Source organism: Erythrolamprus reginae, chromosome 2 (genome assembly GCF_031021105.1).
Source record: "Erythrolamprus reginae isolate rEryReg1 chromosome 2, rEryReg1.hap1, whole genome shotgun sequence".
Classification (NCBI taxonomy): Eukaryota; Metazoa; Chordata; class Lepidosauria; order Squamata; family Dipsadidae; genus Erythrolamprus; species Erythrolamprus reginae.
Window position 1 is genome coordinate 10,153,305 of NC_091951.1, and position 20,510 is coordinate 10,173,814.

General features: G+C 42.6%; 1 protein-coding gene and 1 pseudogene across 1 annotated transcript in view; both read right to left on the reverse strand.

The window, feature by feature from the left end:
- LOC139159127 (zinc-alpha-2-glycoprotein-like) overlaps positions 1–303 on the reverse strand; it is a 16,124-nt gene extending 15,821 nt beyond the window's left edge. Inside the window, exon 1 of the mRNA XM_070736484.1 lies at positions 231–303. Coding sequence (XP_070592585.1) covers positions 231–303 — 73 coding nt within the window. The remainder of the gene's footprint in view (positions 1–230) is intronic.
- On the reverse strand, positions 303–19,047 carry LOC139159128 (major histocompatibility complex class I-related gene protein-like; annotated as a pseudogene).
- Positions 19,048–20,510: the final 1,463 nt, after the last annotated feature.

A 20,510-nucleotide genomic window follows, 5' to 3' on the forward strand; every position in this document is an offset into this window, starting at 1 on the left:
ACTACCTGAGTCTGTGTTTTCTTTCCCAAACCCCCAAAACTTTAACCTTTAATAAATAAATAAATAAATAAAGAAAGAAAGAAAGAAACAAACAAAGAAACAAACAAACAAACAAACAAATAAAGGAACTGTGATGTTAATGTGGGGAAGACATAGAGGCAAGACACGCTTTCACTCCCCCTCCCTTTCAGCTTCTTTCCACCAGGTCGCAAATCCTTCCAGAAACTTACCACATTGGCCCCCTAGCACCAAGGACCCCAACACTGCCCACAGGAGCAAGAGAGGTGGCAGTTGCAACACCATCAGCCTCCGACCACCAGCACCTGCAACCAAAGGCATCCGTTCATACCCGAGAATAAACGAGGGTTCCAGGTGAGAGCAGGTGTGTTCAATAAAGGTTTTCTCCACATCCAAAGTCTACAGAAGAAGAATAGAAGAAAGAAAACAACCCTGCTTTTGGCATCTCTCCCAGGGTTGTTTCCTCCCTCCCTCCTCTGTCCCCAGCCGCCAACCCAGAAAAGCTGAAGAACTCTGGACTAGAAGACTTCAAAGGTCCTGCGATATCTGTTCTGATTGGTCAATTATTCTCCGGGAGAGATAGGCAAAGCTGAGCTGAAAATGCTTCCCCCAGGATATGATTACCTCCCTACAGGTTCAGATCAGAGAGAAAGCAGGAGAAAGGGGATGGGGGTCAATGCCTTCAGAGAGGGGGCCTCAATCTTTTGTGGGCAGATGTTTCTCAGCAAGGCAGACCAGGGCGCTAACTCTAACCCTGACTTCCTCTACTGTTCACCTTGATATCCCGTCGCTCAAGGGGTCACAATTCCAATTATGGCAGAGCCTCTAAGGCCTCCCCAGAGATTTAGACTTAGGGGCAGTTCCCAGAGTGCTTCCACAGAGCTCCATTATGCATGCCACTTACGGACCTCTTAGAAGAGGAGAGAGTCACCTTTTCAACCTGTCAACAGTAGATAATTTAAGGTTGGAGATTTGGGGGTTGGGGAAGAAACAAAGAGTCATGTGTTGAGTGCTTAGGATGCTACAGGGTGTTAGTATGTCTCGCTACAAAACCTTCAACACACATTAAGCAGAGTTTTTTGGTGTAGGAAATGTGGGTTAGTCAGACAATAATCCATACTTAGTATCAATGTATATATAACAATATTATTATTTACAAATATACAGAATCAGCAATATAATACTACTAATAGTTTGCAAACCACGCACACAGCAAGAATACAGATAATGGCAAATATATTTCTAACAAAGTAACTCCCCCCAAAGGGAACAGTGCTGGCACCCTCTAATGGCCAATCTATAAAAGTTCCTTAAAGGCATAGTCTTCACATTATACTAACTGGCATTGTTACCTACTGTGTGGCAACACCCAAGTAGGTTACATACTATATACTAACACAGGGGAGGCACTATATACTAACACAGGGGGGGCAGAGGCCCAGAGTAGGACTTCCCTAACCCCCTGGAAGAAGCCATTCATTTGGTGCCCTTTGAAACTGTGGTTAACTGCCATGAAGTTCTAAACATGGTTCTTCTCAGAAGAAGCTCTGGAGATGAACATCTGCACCAAGTCTCCATCCGGTGCTCTTTAGGAGCCTCTCTTGGTGGTTTCGGGCTCTGAGGTTGCTGCAGCACCAACAAATGTGCAGGTGTGCAAGTCAGGGGAAAGAGGTACAGTGCCCCAGAGAGTGCATGAAGTAGAAGGCAGAAAGATGCTCTCCTCCCATTCTCACACATTTCTGGGAAAGTAAATAAACTAAGGAAAATATTATTGGTGGGTGGTGGTGGTGGCAGAGAGATGCTTTGTAGAAGATGGGAAAAATCTCAGGGCAGCACCATGGAGAACATTCTCTTGGAGGTCCTGGAGAAACTCTTAAGTGACCAATCCTCTGGCTGAACTGGATCATGTTACTGAATCAATGTCTGTAGGGGGCTAAGAAGGTGGTAAAGAGCAGCTCTTCCAGGGGAGGCTAAACCCAAGGGCTGGAGCAAATGAAAACACAAGATCTTTATGTAGGGCCTCTAGTGGGTGAAACATCAGAAAGTGGAAAACACATCCTACACATCTTTCTGAGACAGCTGTTCTGCCTTCATCTTGACTGCACTTTCATCTACATACCCTGGATGCTATGTTAGCTTTGTAGAAGCCCCAGTTCCTTATAATTGCAGGCCTCCATATAATTGAAAGTGATAAGTTCCTTCTCAGGGCCCCCTAGATATACAGAATATAGAATTCATCAAAAAGTGGATTGGATTGGATCAGATTGGATCGGAATGGAATGGAACGGAACGGAACGGAATGGAACAGAACAGAACAGAATCACAGAGTTGGAAGGGACCTTGGAGGTCTCCTAGTCCAACCTCCTGCTTAGGTAGGAAACTGTACACCACTTCAGACAAATGGTTATCCAATCTTTTCTTAAAAACTTCCAATGTTGGAGTATTCACAACTTCTGGACTCAAGCTGTTCCAATGATTAATTTATATGAGATATTGAAACATATTTTGACTCTTTGGAAATTGCTGAGGTCTTGGGAATGAGTCCCAGTGGCTGCTAATCTCATTGTGGCTGTTGGGGTGGCTGTTGGGGCCTGGATGGGTGTCAATGGGCTCAAACCCAACCCTGACAAGACAGAGTGGCTGTGGGTTTTGCCTCCCAAGGACAATTCCATCTGTCCATCCATTACCCTTGGGGGTGGGAATAACTGACACCCTCAGAGAGGGTCCGCAACTTGGGCGTCCTCCTCGATCCACAACTAACATTAGAGCACTATCTTTCGGCTGTGGCGAGGAGGGCGTTTGCCCAAGTTCGCCTAGTGCACCAGTTGTGGCCCTATTAGGACTGGGAGTCACTGCTCACTGTCACTCATGCCCTCATCACCTTGAGGTTCGATTACTGTAATGCTCTCTACATGGAGCTACATTTGAAAAGTGTTCGGAAACTTCAGATCGTGCAGAATGCTGCTGCAAGAGCAATCATGGGCCTCCCCAGATATATCCATGTCTCATCAATACTCCGCAGCCTGCATTGGTTGCCGATCAGTTTCCAGTCACAATTCAAAGTGTTGGTTATGACCTACATGGCATCGGACCAGAATACCTTTGGGACTGCCTTCTGCCGCATGAATCCAAGTGCTTGTTTAAGTCCCACAGAGTTGGCCTTCTCCAGGTCCCGTCGACTAAGCCATGCCATCTGGTGGGACCAAGGGGAAGAGCCTTCTCTGTGGCAGCCCCAGCCCTCTGGAATCAACTCCCCCCGGAGATTAGAACTGCCCCCACCCTCCTTGCCTTTTGCAAGCTCCTAAAAACCCACCTATGTTGCCAGGCTTGGGGAAGTTGATATTCTCCGTAGCTACTATGATTTATGTATGGTTTGCTTGTGTTGTGTGATTAATTTGTATGATTAGGGTTTTAATTTGTTTTTTTTTAATATTGGATTTGTACATTGTGTATTATGTTTTGAGCCTTTGGAGAGGGGCGGCATACAAATCTAATAAATTATTATTATAATTAATATTTCTTCTGCAGTTTTGAAGAAGGAGATCCTTGGAAAATTTGCTGGCACCAGGCTGTAATTAGGGATGTTCTTCCGTGGAATCAAACCAGGCTCAAGGCAAAGAATCAAGGCCTAATGTAGTATTAGACAACATATTATTGTGGGACTCTTTCCAGAAAATATTGACAGAAACCCCCACCCCAAAAAGGGAAGCACTGCTATTGATTGCTTTTTGAGTGACGAGAGAGAATGCATAAGCAATAGATGTTGCAAAGCCAACATATTCATAGAAGGATCTCAAGTTATTACAGGTGATGTTGTATAGATGGAAAAGAGTAAGAGTTTTATTTACAAAGAAGCAAGTTCCAAAAAGGGGCACCACTGCTCCATAGTGGAATGCCTTTTACACAGTTTGAAAAGCTCATGTTACAACGAACCAGTCATGAAAACACATCACAATACACTAAAATTATTAATAACAATATCATACATTCTGTACATTATCAGTAGTCATAGCAACAGCTAAACTTCTGCTAGAGCTTACAAGGTGTGGGAGCTCTTTACCCGATCAATAACATTCCTACTCTAAAAGAATCCCAAAGCCACTTGGGTACCAGTATCTCGTCCACCATATTAATGGACAGGCATCCTTCAACGGGGAAGCTGATGGTCTTTCATCTATTGCAGGTCATAAGCAGATGAACCAATAGATAACTTCATCAATAGATACAAGGTATTTTTGCCACTGCTACTATTATTCACTAAATAATAAGCAATAAATCAATCAATATACAAATAAAAATGATCTATACATACAGTAATATACATTAAATTGGATTGTTTCCAAGTCAAACACTTGGAACGCTAACCATAAGGATTACTGTGTGCTAAATTTCAATTCAATTCAGAATAGAGCTGTAAGGGATCTTGGGGGTCTTCTAGTCCACACACCCCTGCTCAAACAGGAGATCCTATTCCCTTCAAAACAAGACTGTCCAGTCTCTTCTTAAAAATCTCCAGTGATGGAGCTCCAACAACTTCTGGAGGCAAGTTGTTCCACTAGTTAATTGACCTCACTGTTAGGAAGTTTCTCCTTCATTCCAGGTTGCTTCTTTCTTTGATTAGTTCCCACTCATTGTTTCTGGTCCTGCCTTCTGATGCCTTGGAAAATAAATTGACCCCCACTTCTTTGTGGCAGTCTCTCAAATATTGGAAAACTGCTAGTCCTTTGTTTCTCTAGACTGGCTATACCCAATTCCTGCGACTATTCTTCATACGTTTTAATCTCCAATCTTCAATTGTCTTAGTTGATCTTCTCTGCACCTTTTCCAAAATCTCAATCTCTTTTTCATAATGTGGTGACCAAAACTGGATGCAGAATTCCAGTAGTCTCAGTAAAGTTATAAAACTTTAAAGCATACTAATATTTCATGTGATTTTGATTCCATGCCTCTGTTTAAACAAGTAAGGATTGTCATGCGCAACTGGCTCATATTTAAATAATCACCCAAAGTCCCTCTTGCAGTTACTATTTTTGAGCCAGGTTTCACCTAAAACCATGATGGCAAACCTATGGCATGCGTGCCGCAAGTGGAACGTAGAACCATATCGGTGGACACATGAGCTCAGGTCAGGTGCACATGTGTGCGTTGGTCAGATGATTTTCAGGCCTTTGGGTCCACTGGGAGTCAGGAAACAAGCTGTTTACAGTCTCCAGAGGGAATGGGGAAGGGTATTTTCACCCTCCCCAGACTCCTAGAAGGGTTGGGAAGCCTAGGGAGAGCGAAACACGGGCATGCCATCATGTGCTGGGAGCAGGGTGTGTGTGTGTCATTTGATAGGGGGCACATGGCCTGCATTGGCTGCCTATCAGTTTCCGGTCACAATTCAAAGTGTTGGTTATGACCTATAAAGCCCTACATGGCATCAGACCAGAATATCTCTGAGTCTGTCTTCTGCCGCACAAATCCCAGCGACCAGTTAGGTCCCACAGAGTTGGTCTTCTCCGGGTCCCGTCGACTAAACAATGTCATTTGGCGGGACCCAGGGGAAGAGCCTTCTCTGTGGCGGCCCCGGCCCTCTGGAACGAATTCCCCCCAGAGATCAGAATTGCCCCCCCATGCCTTTTGTAAACTTCTCAAAACCCATCTCTGCCGTCAGGAATGGGGGAATTGAAATAGCAACAAAGTCCAGAAAACACAGGATTCCTGATGAACTCCGATCAGATATTCTTCAACAATGGCCAAACCCACATGTCTGCTATTTATAGCAGCAGCCCTAATTACTGGAGCCCCAGCCAAACACAGGTGGCCTCACTTATTTCCTGTAATATGTTCTTACTTGGTCTCTTCTACGCATAATTCTGCGCTTGCGTGGGTCCAAAACATCATCATCAGAATCAATGGAAGATAAGGGAGGTTGACTGCCTGGGCTGTGTGCCAAGCACTCCTCTGCCGAGTCTCTCCCACCTTCTTCTTCGTCCGAGGAAACTAAATTCTGAACTGATTCTGTCGGCAATAACACAGGCCTGTGACATGTTGAATTTTCCCCTGCATCCACCTCCCCATTCCCTGGGGCAGAAGCTGGGCCAGAGCCAACCACAACACCCCCAGGGTCTGTTTTAGGCTAGTACTTTTTATAGCTTCATAAATGTTTTAGATAAGGGAATAGAAGGAAAACTGATCAGATTTGTACATGACTCCAAACTGGCAGGGATAGCCAATACCCCAGAAAAAAATTTGATCCAATTGTAAGCTGCATTAATAGAGATTGAACCAAAATCACATGAAATATTAGTAGAGCTTTACAAATCCTTAATAAGACCACACTAGGAATATTGAATCCAAGTTTGAAGAAGAGCCACAAGGACAATTAGAGGGCTAAAACTTATGAAAATCGATTGCAGGAATTGGGAATAGAAAGTCTAGTGAAAAGAAAGACTGGGGTGATATGATAACATTGTTCCAATATTTGAGGGGCTACAGAGATGGGGGGGGGGTCAAACTATTTTCCAAAGCATCAGAAGACAAGGCAAGAAGCAATGGATGGAAACTAAGTTCTTAAAGAACTCAGATATGTGATTGCTGCCCCCTGACTGATTTGTTTAACCAATCCCTGTTAACAGGAGATGTTCCTGAGGATTGGAGAAGGACCAGTGTTGTGCCTATCCACAAGAAGGGCAGTAGAGAAGAAGCTGGTAACTACAGGCCAGTTAGCTTGACATCAGTTATAGTTAAAATGATGGAGACTCTACTCAAAAAGAGGATAAATCAGCACCTAAAAAACAATAACTTATTGGACCCAAATCAGCATGGCTTTACTGAGGGCAAATCAAGTCTGACTAATCTCATTGATTTCTTTGACTATGTCACAAAGATGTTGGATGAAGGTGGTGCCATGGATATTGTCTATCTGGACATCAGCAAAACCTTTGATACGGTTCCACATAAAGAGCTGATAGATAAATTAGTGAAGATTGGACTTAATCCCTGGATAGTTCCGTGGATTTGCAGTTGGCTGAAGCATAGATATCAGAGGGTTGTTGTTAATGGGGAGTATTAAGCAGAGCCTGGTTACAAGCGGTGTGCCACAAGGGTCTGTTCTGGGTCCTATTCTTTTTAATATGTTTGTGAGTGACATAGGGGAAGGTCTGGTAGGGAAGGTTTGCCTATTTGCCGATGACTCTAAAGTGTGCAATAGGGTTGATATTCCTGGAGGCGTCTGCAATATGGTAAATGATTTAGCTTTACTAGATAAATGGTGAAAGCAATGGAAACTGCAGTTTAATGTTTCCAAATGTAAAATAATGCACTTGGGGAAAAGGAATCCTCAATCTGAGTATTGCATTGGCAGTTCTGTGTTAGCAAAAAATTCAGAAGAGAAGGATTTAGGGGTAGTGATTTCTGATAGTCTCAAAATGGGTGAACAGTGCAGTCAGGTGGTAGGGAAAGCAAGTAGAATGCTTGGCTGCATAGCTAGAGGTATAACAAGTAGGAAGAGGGAGACAGTGATCCTGCTGTATAGAGCGCTAGTGAGACCACATTTGGAATAATGTGTTCAGTTCTGGAGACCTCATCTACAAAAAGATATTGATAAAATTGAACAGGTCCAAAGACGGGCTGCAAAAATGGTATAAAAACTTAATGAACTCAATCTGTATAATCTGGAGGACAGAAGGGAAAGGGGGGACATGATCGAAACATTTAAATATGTTAAAGGGTTAAATAAGGTTCAGGAGGGAAGTGTTTTCAATAGGAAAGTGAACACAAAAACAAGGGGGCACAATCTGAGGTTAGTTGGGGGAAAGATCAAAAGCAACATGAGAAAATATTATTTTACTGAAAGAGTAGTAGATCCTTGAAACAAACTTCCAGCAGACGTGGTTGGTAAATCCACAGTAACTGAATTTAAACATGCATGGGATAAACATATATCCATCCTAAGATAAAATAGAAGAAATAGTATAAGGGCAGACTAGATGGACCGTGAGGTCTTTTCCTGCCGTCAATCTTCTATGTTTCTACGTTAATCTAGAACTAACAACAAAGATGCTTTATTTAATCAGTGGAAGAGCTTGCCTCCAGAAGTTATGGGTGCTAGAAGCTTTTAAGAAGGGACTGAGCGGTCACTTGTCTGGAATGGTATATAAGGTTTCCTGCTCGAGTAGAGGGCTGTACTAGAAAACCTACAAACATCCCAACTCTGTTATTTTGTTTTTGTTTTAAGTTCTGTGTCATCTGAACAATTAGTGAAATAATCATAATAATCACGATAATAATAATCATAATAGTAATCATAGTTATAACAACCGTAATCATAATAGTCATAATTAACGGCGATGGCTGTAGTAGCATCAGCAGCGGCGGCTGCAGCCTTATCAATAATAAACCGCTTCTGTTCTCCATTGACCAACTTTAAAACCGGATATATGGGAACTCCTTTGGGCCTCCGCCTTCCAAAGGTTGTGTGGTGCTGCAGAGGGAGAAAATGGAGGAAGTCAAGGCCCTGATTTGTATGTGGAATATAGAAGAGGCTGTGCACAAGGGAGGGGTCAAATGCATAATCAGTCATGTGTCACTCAATGCCCACAAGAGAGCTATGTTCAGCCCTCCGTGAATTCCTTTGACTTTATCTATGTCCAATTTGCTTTGACCTTTAGTCCTTCAGATTCTTGCAGAGGGCAATAAATAAATAAATCACTAAACCTTAAAAATATCCAAGTTAGACATGAACTAGATCTTCCAGAAACGATCATCTCTGAACTGAATTTAAATACCATACTTCACTTCCTACTATTCTACAGACCCCCTGATTATGACATTACGCTTGTGAACAATTTAACCTCATTACTAAAGTGGGCAGCCTCCTACCCACACCGTCTCATTTTTCCTGGTGACCTCAACCTATCTCATATTAACTGGACTCTAAATGAATGTTTATTTTATTTTATTTATTTTATTTATTTTATTTTATTATTATTTTATTTATTTTATTTTATTTTATTTTATTTTATTTTATTTTATTTTATTATTTTATTTTATTTTATTTTATTTTATTTTATTTTATTTTATTTTATTTTATTTTATTTTATTTTATTTTATTTTATTTTATTTTATTTTATTTTATTTTATTTTATTTTATTTTATTTTATTTTATTTTATTTTATTTTATTTTATTTTATTTTATTTGTGTATGGATTCAGCTGAACTCTATGGCCTTCATGGTCCCTTTCAACTCTAACAATAAATAAAAAAATGAAATGAAATGAAATGAAATAATAAAATAATAAAATAAAATAAAATAAAATAAAATAAAATAAAAAAATAAAATAAAATAAAATAAAATAAAATAAAATAATAAAATAAAATAAAATAAAATAAAATAAAAAATAAAATAAAATAAAATAAAATAAAATAAAATAATAAAATAAAATAAAATAAAATAAAATAAAATAAAATAAAATAAAATAAAATAAAATAAAATAAAATAAAATAAAATAAAATAAAATAAAATAAAATAAAATAAAATAAAATAAAATAAAATAATAAAAAAATACTTCTTTATACCCATTTGAATTAATTGGATCTGATTTCCCCAGTGCTTGACAGAGATGCTCAGTCTCTCCTCCCTTTAGCTCCCTCTTCCCCCCACAGCAGGCATGGGAGAAGCAGCCAAGTTGGAGAAAAGCTTGCAATTCTCACCCAGAGAGATAATTTCTCCCTGGAGAGAGGGATTCTCAGGGAGGGATCCTCCCTTCTTCCCTTTAGAGTTCCTTTCCTTTTACCCCTCCAGCATATCCTCATATAGGAGCATTTTTCCTGGATGCTCCATCTCATGTTTTCTAGCTCCCCTGTCAAGCCAGTGGAGAAGCTGGTGATAAATTAATGACTTTCCACACTATCTACAGAAGGCCTGATGTTTATATGAACTTGGGGGGGGGGTTGATTTTCATGAGGGAACAGCCATAGCCACAAAGCATATTTGGAGTGCTTCAAGGCCATCCACCTGGACAGAAGCAGAAGGAGAACTTGCCATGCTGGAACAATCTGAGTGAGCAACATGACAGGTTTATGGGATAAGGGATGTGAACTTTCAATTGAGTGGGAAACTCAGATTCAGGTTTCTCAGTTTAGTTGCCAGGATGGCTCCAGAAATAAATTGGAACTTAAGAGCACTTTGACTTGGACTCTGAATTAGTTTGGATGCTACCTGGAACCTCGACACCCCCGTTTTTTGCCCATTCTCCCCCTCCAGTCCTCCTGGCCCCTTCCCTAGCCTACATTCATCCCTCAGAGCTGGTGAACTGCAGAGACTGAGCTGGTCTGGATCCTCTCTGCAGAGCATCAAATCAGAAGATCCCATCCAGGAATTCCAGGCAACCCATGATCTCTTTATCGCGTACCATGAAACTTGGACTAGAGGATGAATTCTCCCATCATGCAAGCCTGATGGTATTTCCCTCCATATATTTTCCTGGTGTGGAGTTTTGTCTCTTAGATAGACTTCAGCAAGTGTCACGCTCACCTTTGAGCTACTTTTAAGTTGAAGCATCGGCAATGACTGACTCTCATCTTCTATGCCATGGATAGAGAGAAAAGGAGGTTTTTCTCGAGAAATTTGATTACGACAAGTTGTTAGTTTGCGATGGAAATTTTTCCTGGATCTCCTCCACTGGTCTGAGAAATTGCAAGAAGAGAGGACAGTTTGTTAATGTTGGAGCAGCAGCTCCTGCCTGAGATAGAGAAGGATTCAATCTGAAGGTCTTCAGAAGGCCCAGATAAATTAAATTTACTTTAATATCTCAATAAGTGTTGGGTGAACCGAACCCGCATAATTCAGGTCCGTACAGAATTTTGTGGTGTTCGACATACTGGACCCGAACCCAATTTTTTTTAAAAATTCATGCTTGGGTTCAGCATTCGTGCTGAACACTGTGAAAGCCACCGCCTGGCTGTCATCTGCTGAGAAGAGGAGGAGGACCCGGGCGCTGGTGGCAGCGGAGGAAGGTGAACACCAGGGAGCTGTCGTCCGGTCAGGAGGATGGGAAGGAGGCACAAAAGGAGCTGGGGAATCCCTCCCATGAAGAGATTCCTGGGGCGGAGCTTTGATGTCACATATACCGGCAGATTGCTAAGGATGCCAAGGTGATCACTTCCTGGATTCCATGGAATCCAGGAAGTGATCACTTTGGCGTCCTTAGCAACCTGCCGGTATACGTAATGTCAAAGCTCCGCCCCTGGAATCTCTTCGTGGAAGGGATTCCCCAGCTCCTTCAAAGGGAGGTCTATTCATGTAAAAATAAACATTGTTATTTTTATGAAAAAGAACACCGCAGCGGTGCTGCAAGCAAAGGGCGGTCCTTTCACGTAACAATAAAAATGTTTATTTTTACATGAAAGGACCTTCCTTTGCTTGCAGCGCCACTGCAGCGCCCTTTTTCATAAAAATAAATAAAAATTAAAAATCCGTAAAAAAAAATATGATGGGATTCCGGGGGGTGGAGCTTTGACGTCACGTAGCATTCGGAGTTCAAGTTCAGGTTTGGTTCGGATTCGGCCGAATTTTACGCAAAGTTCTCAATCTCAATGCATACTGTTTTTATATGCTGTGACTCACCCCATGTCTTTGGAGATGGGTGGCATATAAATGTAATTAATAATAATGATGATGATGATGATGATGATGATAATGATGATGATAATAATAGTCCAACTGGCTGGATTATAACCCAGCATTTTGAGAAACATGCATTAGTCCTCCCATCGGTTTATGAAAATAAAATGGAACTCTCCTGGGGGTTATTGAGGAAATTATTAAGTTAATAATAACAAAAAATAATAACAACAACAGAGTTAGAAGGGACCTTGGAGGTCTTCTAGTCCAACCCCTTGCTTAGGAGGAAATGCTACACTACTTCAGACAAATGGTTATCCAACATCTGGTTAAAAACTTCCAATGTTGGGGCATTCACAGCTTCTGGAGGCAAACTGTTTCAGTGATCAACCATTCTGACTGTCAGGAAATATCTCCTTAGTGCTAAGCAGTGAAGGGCTACCAAAATTTTTACTACCACACTGTGGGCTTGGCTTATGCAGGGTGCTCTGCATTTTCTTTCAACATCTTTCAGTGCAAATTGGGTTCTCTGGGGTGAAGCTCCATTTACAATACCCCGCTACGTCCCCCCAACCCGTCTGGGCAGTAGCCACTTCCCAATTTCCTATATTCACTCTCCATTTCATGTCTTTTGCTCTGAATAAGAACAGAGGAAGCAATGGCTCCTTCCAATGCTGGACCTTGGACCCAGTTTTTATCTCTACATGTGATTGCAAAACAGAGGACATCGGTATCTCCCTTCCATCAGAGCTTCTTTGAAGTTTCCTCTTCCCAGGCACATGGATCTTCTACAGATTAGGGATTTTCTAGTGCTTTCCAGATCATTTAACCGTCTCCTCAGCCCTGATATTTGCCCCTCTGTCCACTGAGGCCTAAGAGGCTGCTTCCCAGACAAGAGGAAGATGGAACATTTTTAGATTTACAAGTGTTGAAAAAAATGGCTGCCTACTTTCTTCTTCCTCTCTGATTCCCATTCAAAATGCTGTTTCTGGGGAAGAGTCTTATGGGTGTCCTGGCTGTCAGAGAGCCTCTTTCCCATCCACACTAGCATAGTCAACACAGAAAGACACAGCGTTGGGGGAGGGGGGGGAAGTGGATGAGGTTTTTTTACTTACAGATCAGGAAGAGAAGAGCTCCCGAGATTATGGCAGCCACAATTACCACAGGAATCCACCATGTTCTAGCTAGAGATGGAGAAACATGATTCTGATTATACAGAAGTTGAGTTCCCTGAAGTGGAGATGTTGACCAATGGAAGCATTTCCCAAACTGCAATGGCCTCCAGGAAGCGCCCCCACCTGAAGGAAGCCCCCCCCCCAAGGCTGCAGAGGGAGGAGTGAATGGCCTTTATGGGCAGAAGGAAGAGCCACAACCAATCATCTCATATTTTACCTGTATCCAGTGTTCCCTCTAATTTTTTTTTGGGGGGGGGCAGAAAAATATAGTGTCTGAGCGCCAGTCCCTTTGGGACTGGGCGGCACATAAACAAACAAACAAACAAATAAATAAATAAATAAATAAATAAATAAATAAATAAATAAATAAATAAATAAATAAATAAACAAACAAACAAACAAACACACACACACACACACAAACAAACAAACAAACAAACAAACAAACAAATAAAAAACCCACCCTGTTTTGCCTCAGAGAATTTCAAAATAAAATACTGTACTGTGTGTCTATAACAGTGAGCTCATAATAGGGCAACTCTATCAATATCAAAATGCCACTTAAATAGTTGAGCTAGTTTCAAACTAGATTTTGATTTTCTTTCTCTCTTCCTTACTCCCATTCTTTTTCTTTCTCTTTTCCTTCCTCTCTTTTTTCTATCTGTTTCTCTCTCTTCCTCTCTCCTTCCCTCCCACTCTTTCCCTCTCGGTTTCTGGGCAGGTTTGGAAAACTCTGAGTTGATGATGATTTTTAAGTGAGCCATGGCTCACTGCTCAACTTAGAGGGAATGATGCCTGTATCTCATACATTTTCATAACTTTGCTATTAAGTTAGTATTTCAAAGTCCTCTGACAGAAATCACTTCTCTCCCATTACTAAAAACAGAACTATATCTTCTGAAAACATAAGATGCTGCAGAAGAAAACAAGCCCCCTACCACAGAGTTTTAATCATTTGTGCAAAATCTACATGTCTGAGTCTGCGGAGAAGGATGGCATAGAAATCGACCAAATCAATCAATCAATCAATGTCACATCAGCCACTCACCTGGTTCCTCCTTGAAAGCCAATATCAGGGGATCCTGCAAGCCCTCGTGCTCAATATGACACCGAAAATGGTCCCTCTCCTTAGGGTCGATCTCAATGCTGACCCAGAGATAATAAGTCCCGTCTGAGTTGGGAGCCACTTTTTTAGGGAGGGTCTCATACTTGCAGTCTTCACTGTCCCTTGTCCAGGTGGCCTGGATCTCCTTGGGGTAGAAGCCAAAGGCCTGGCAGATGAGGACCTCCAGGCTGTCATTGACCACTTTGCCAGTCACCTTCCCCACTGGAGGCTCTGCGGGAGAAGCAACACCTGAGTTCCTGGGATTTTTAAAATTTCTGTCAAGGCAATTTAATAAGTGGGAGAACCTCATTTGGCCATCCTCTCCCTCTCCTCCTTCCCTCTACTCTGGGACATAGAACTCTTTAAATTCATTTCTGAATGGGACTTTGGGATAAAGTTAGCCCTAATGGATTATGTGCTTACTTCTTGAAAAAGCTGTCAACCACCATAGCAGAAGTTCTTAGCATAATCTATGAAATATCATTCAGAACCAGTTTCCTGCCTAACCTATGGTCACTAGCACAGTTTGTCATGCACATGAAGGCTGTAGAGCGGAAAACTAGAGGAGGGTGAGATGAGGAGGCCTAGGAAAAAAACCTCACAATCTGACCCTGTTTGGCCACTCACCTGTCTTCTTCAGAGCCACCTTCTGGTAGGACAGGTATCTCTGCAGCCCCTCAATGCAGGTTTTCTCCAGGAAGTCTTTTTTTTCCTGGGACCCCCATGAATATTCCTCCCACTTCTCCTTGACCTTTTCAGCCTGGGCCTGAACTGCCACCCAGGTGAGGGTCTCCTTCTCAAATCTGATGAAGTCCATCCCATTGTAGCCATAGTTCAAAAACTCTTTTTTGCTCCCATCTTCCCTGAGCTCACACCCCAGCATCACCTGCCAGGTGTGAATCCCTGAAACACAGAAAGAAGAGGTAAAATTCTCCAGAGTTCATCTCCCTAGAGACCCCCCCCCCACCCCCCCCCCCAATTGAAATGTTTACTTTCCCCCATCCCACCAGGGGAGGGAAAAGAGATCTTGCCTCCTCTGTTTCTTTCAACGGTGTGAGGTCTTTCCTATGACCTGGGGTGGCATTTAGAAACATAGAAACATAGAAGACTGACGGCAGAAAAAGACCTCATGGTCCATCTAGTCTGCCCTTATACTATTTCCTGTATTTTATCTTACAATGGATATATGTTTATCCCAGGCATGTTTACATTCAGTTACTGTGGATTTACCAACCACGTCTGCTGGAAGTTTGTTCCAAGGATCTACTACTCTTTCAATGAAATAATATTTATTTATTTATTAATTTATTATTTATTATTTGGATTTGTATGCCGCCCCTCTCCGGAGACTCGGGGCGGCTCACAACATTTCCTCACGTTGCTTTTGATCTTTCCCCCAACTAACTTCAGATTGTGTCCCCTTGTTCTTGTGTTCACTTTCCTATTAAAAACACTTCCCTCCTGGACATTATTTAACCCTTTAACATATTTAAATGTTTCGATCATGTCCCCCCTTTTCCTTCTGTCCTCCAGACTATACAGATTGAGTTCATTAAGTCTTTCCTGATACGTTTTATGCTTAAGACCTTCCACCATTCTTGTAGCCTGTCTTTGGACCCGTTCAATTTTGTCAATATCTTTTTGTAGGTGAGGTCTCCAGAACTGAACACAGTATTCCAAATGTGGTCTCACCAGCGCTCTATATAAGGGGATCACAATCTCCCTCTTCCTGCTTGTTATACCTCTAGCTATGCAGCCAAGCATCCTACTTGCTTTTCCTACTGCCCGACCACACTGCTCACCCATTTTGAGACTGTCAGAAATCACTACCCCTAAATCCTTCTCTTCTGAAGTTTTTGCTAACACAGAACTGCCAATGCAATACTCAGATTGAGGATTCCTTTTCCCCAAGTACATTATTTTACATTTGGAAACATTAAACTGCAGTTTCCATTGCTTTGACCATTTATCTAGTAAAGCTAAATCATTTACCATATTACCAACCCCTCCAGGAATATCAACCCTATTGCACACTTTAGAGTCATCGGCAAATAGGCATTTAGTCTTCTTAATTTGGTGCTCAGCAACTTCTGGCCCTGGAGCTGCATATGGCTCTTTCATCCCTCTGCTGTGGCTCCCTGTCACTGGTTAGCACCACAATTTTGAGAGGAGCTTCTCGTTGGGGAGGGGGGAAGAAGGGCATGCCAGGAGGAGATTTCATGGCAAGGGGCAGGTTTTCCGGTCAGCTCCATAATTGTTAGGGCTTTTGGTTAGGACTGGTAGAGGGAAAAGGATGCAGTGTTAGGAGGAGACTCTGTGGTGGGGGGAACCAGACATCGGATTGGCTCCGGAATTGAAGGGGGGGTCCAGTTTTAACCTTTGTAGCTCTTTCATTATTTAAGGTTGCTGACCTCTGGGCTAGAAGGTCATGAGAGAAGAGATCTTGGGGAGGGGAAAGAGTTTTACAGTGATACCTCATCTTACAAACGACTCGTCATACAAACTTTTCGAGATACAAACCCGCGGTTTAAGATTTTTTTGCCTCTTCTTACAAACTATTTCCACCTTACAAACCCACCACCACCTCTGGGATGGCCCGCCTCCGGACTTCCGTTGCCAGCGAAGCACCCATTTTGCTCCCATCCATGGGAAACCCCACCTCTGGACTTGCGTGTTTTTGTGATGCTGCAGGGGAATCACAGCAGAGGAATCCCAGCAGTACAAAAACGGGTGCTTCGCTGGCAACAGAAGTCCAGAGGTGGGGTTTCCCAGTGAGGGGAGCCTCAGTGAAATCACAGCATCACAAAAACACAGAGGTCGGAGGTGGGGTTTCGAGGACTTCGGTGTTTTTGCGATGCTGCGATTTCACTGATGCTCCCTTCACTGGGAAATCCCACCTCCAGACATCCGTTGCCAGTGAAGCACTCGTTTTTGTGATGCTGGGATTCCCCTGCTGGGATTGCCCTGCAGCATCGCAAAAACACAGAAGTCCAGAGGTGGGGTTTCCCATAGAGGGGAGCCTCAGGGGAATCCCAGCAGTGCAAAAACGGGCGCTTTGGCTGGCAAAAGTGGTGAAATTTTGGGCTTGCACACATTAATCGCGTTTCCATTGATTCCTATGGGAAACATTGTTTCGTCTTACAAACTTTTCACCTTAAGAACCTTGTCCTGGTGCCAATTAAGTTTGTAAGGCAAGGTATCACTGTATTTCCTTTGTAGGAAAGGATCTCTCATCCTCATGCTCCTTACAAATATTGGGACTTAAAGGCATATTGTCAATTCCTGGGATGGGGCTCATCTCAACCACCCAACCTCCCGGCCTCCCACATTCCATTTTTTCCCTACTTGCCTCTCTCTCCAATAACCAAAGTGACAAGATGTGGGAAAGTGAGACATGAGGGAGAATTCAGGGCTTGAAGGCAGTTCTGCCTCTGCTCACCTCCAGTCTGGTGGTTGAATTCTGCTATCCACTCCAGGTCAGCTCTGAACATCCTCTCAGGTGCCTTCATCTCCTCCGCCTCCATCCAGGGCACCAGAGGAACCGTCTTCCCATGGAGGATGTCATATTGAGCAATGGGATGGTCATCCAGGTGGACCACGGAGAGGAACTGGGGCAGCTGCTGGCTGGACTGTGTCACCTTCAGGTAGGAATAGCACAGGGAGTGCCTGGAGGAGCCTGGGAGAGGAAGAAGGTGGAGGAGAGAATTGAGGGGAGTCTGCAGCTCCAGCTCTTCCTTCAATGTTATTGTGAAAAGCCACTCTCCAACAATAAGGCCAACTTTCTGCTTTGCAGTCATTATTGTTGTAATTGTATATTTTTGTATCCTTTTTTGTTTTTTTATTTTTATTTAATTTTATTTAATTTTATTTTTGTATTTTTCCTTCTTTTTTGTATTTTGCAAATGTGTAAATGTATATATGTTTTTGGTTATGTTTTTTAAAAACAATTCAATACAAAAAGAAAGGAGCTAAAGGAGACCGTAGGAAATTTTGGTTGACTTTGGACAGGGCCACATCAGGTGTGTAGACCCTCTGGGCTCACACAAGTGCTTCTGGGCCTCACCCCATTGAACCCCAGATGCCCATTGCCTGAAGGACAGACGGACAGGAGCTGCTTGGAGTTTCACCATATGGATAATGGAGATTCCCTGCCTCTGGAAGCTACACCACACCCAACCATTATCCTTAGTCTAGTCCAGACTTTTATGATCAGGCTGACTTTTATGATTACCCTTTGCCCACTGTGAACTGGGGAGGAGGACGAGTGAACATGGACTCTTAGTTTTTAAGAAGAGATTGGACAATCAGACAACCATTTGTCTGGAATGTTACAGGGGGCTGGACTAGGAGATCTCCAAGAACCCTTCAAACTCTGACATTCTAATTCATACAAATCTAATAAATTAAATTAAATTAAAATTAAATTGTTTTCTGTTCTGTTCATCTAATCAGCAAAACCAAAATCAGAAGGAATTAATTATTAAAACCTTCCTTGTGCTGTGCATATGTCCCTCGTTCATAAATTGATAACATAAATTAAAAATAAATAAAATAAAAATGCTACTAGAGGAAGCAAATATAGCCAAGGGAGAATACAAGAAGTTTTTAAAGGAGGCTGCATGAAGGAGGAAGGAAAGGAGAGGTTTCCTGCTGGGAAAGGAATTTGCGATGGTGTGTGTGTGGATGTTTTATTTATGTTATTGATTGATTGATTGATTGATTTTGTCCAATACACAATGAGGGTTATAGTGGGTATACACATAGTAAAATACATAATAAAGGTTATAGATGATATACTCATAATAAAATATATCTAAGAAAGAAGAGAAGTTATAGGAATAGAACATATCAATGAAAGAATCGAAGAAGAGATATAGGAATAGAAGAAAGGTATAGGAGATATAGGAGAGCAATAGGACAGGGGATGGAAGGGACTCTAGTGCACTTGTATTCACCCCTTACTGACTTCTTAGGAAGAGACATGCATACAAAACATGATTTCTCTCTCCCACTCCCCCACCCGCTTCAGTTTCTTCCCACCAGGTCCCAAATCCTTCCAGAAACTCACCACCTCGGCCCACCAGCACCAAGGACTCCAGCACAGCCCACAGGAGCAAGAGGGGTGGCGGCTCCAGCACCATCACCCTCCGACCATCAGCACCTGCAACCAAAGGGACCAGTTCGCACTCCCCTGCATTCGATAAAGAAAGAAAGAAAACAACACTGCTTTTTATAACACCTCTCCCAGGATTGTTTCCCTCCTCCCTCCAATTCTCTGGGCTGCCATTGGTGCCCAGAAAGACATCTCCCCTCCCTGCCTTCCTGCAAGCAAATAGGACAAACGGTAGCTGTGCAAACCAGCAAGTGTAGAAGGGAGGAGATGTTAAGGCTGTAATTGGCCCTTGGAAAGGAGTCATTGAGGGTGTGGGCTTGGGCGAGAGAGGGGGGGATTTCCTTCCCATCCCTTTTGTACAGGACTCACTGTATTTTGAGTGGGGCAAAGCCTTTTCCTAGATACACTCTGTCCTACAAGAACCCACTCAGCCAAGGATCCCCTAATAAAAGCATTTATAACAACAACAACAACAACAACAACAACAACAACAACAACAGGAACAGAGTTGGAAGGGACCTTGGAGGTCTTCTAGTCCAACCCCCTGCTTCAGACAGGTGGTTATCCAACACCTTGTTAAAAACTTCCAGCATTGGAACATTCACAACTTCTGGAGGCAAGCTGTTCCACTGATTAATTGTTCTAATTGTCAGGAAATTTCTCCTTTAGTTCTAAGTTACTTCTCTCCTTGTTTAGTTTCCACCCATTACTTCTTGTCCAACCTCAGGTGCTTTGGGTAAAAGATTGACTCCTTCTTCTTTGTGGCAACTCCTGAGATATTGGAACACTGCTATCATGTCTCCCCTGGTCCTTCTTTTCATTAAACTAGCCATGCCCAGTTCCTGCAACAGTTATTCATATGTTTTAGCCTCTAGTCCCCTAATGATCTTTGTTGCTCTTCTCTGCACTTGTTCTAGAGTCTCAACATCCTTTTTGCATCCTGGAGACCAAAACTGAATCCAAGTCTGGTATTCCAAGTACTCCAAGAAATGGAATTTCTTTCCATTTGTCCACACAAGAACCCTGTGAGGTAGGCTGAGCTGAGAAATGAGCTTCCAGGGCTGAGGCTGAACTTCAGCCTCCCAAGGGCCATGGAGCACTGACAGGCATCACCTGGGCCTGGAATCTAGACCAAATCGGGCTTGTCCCCAGCTTGAAGAATCAAATCCGGCAAGAGGAGAAGAAACGCCTCAGGCAGAGTCGGTTCTCTTTCCATTTAACTCTAAAAATTCTTAGCACCTGAACGACCTCATTCCCTCAGAAGGAAATGGAAAGGGAGGGACTCCCCCTTTTCCTTTGCTACCAGTATTTTTATTTATTTATTTTAATTTATTTTTGTCAAGCATGTGTAAGATTACAGGTATAATTCTAAACATGAAATGGATACAAATAAACAGGGATATTAGGATACGGGCGGTAGGCGCAATGGTGTACTTATGCACGCCCCTTACAAACCTCTTAGGAATGGGGAGGGGTCCACGGTAGAAAGTC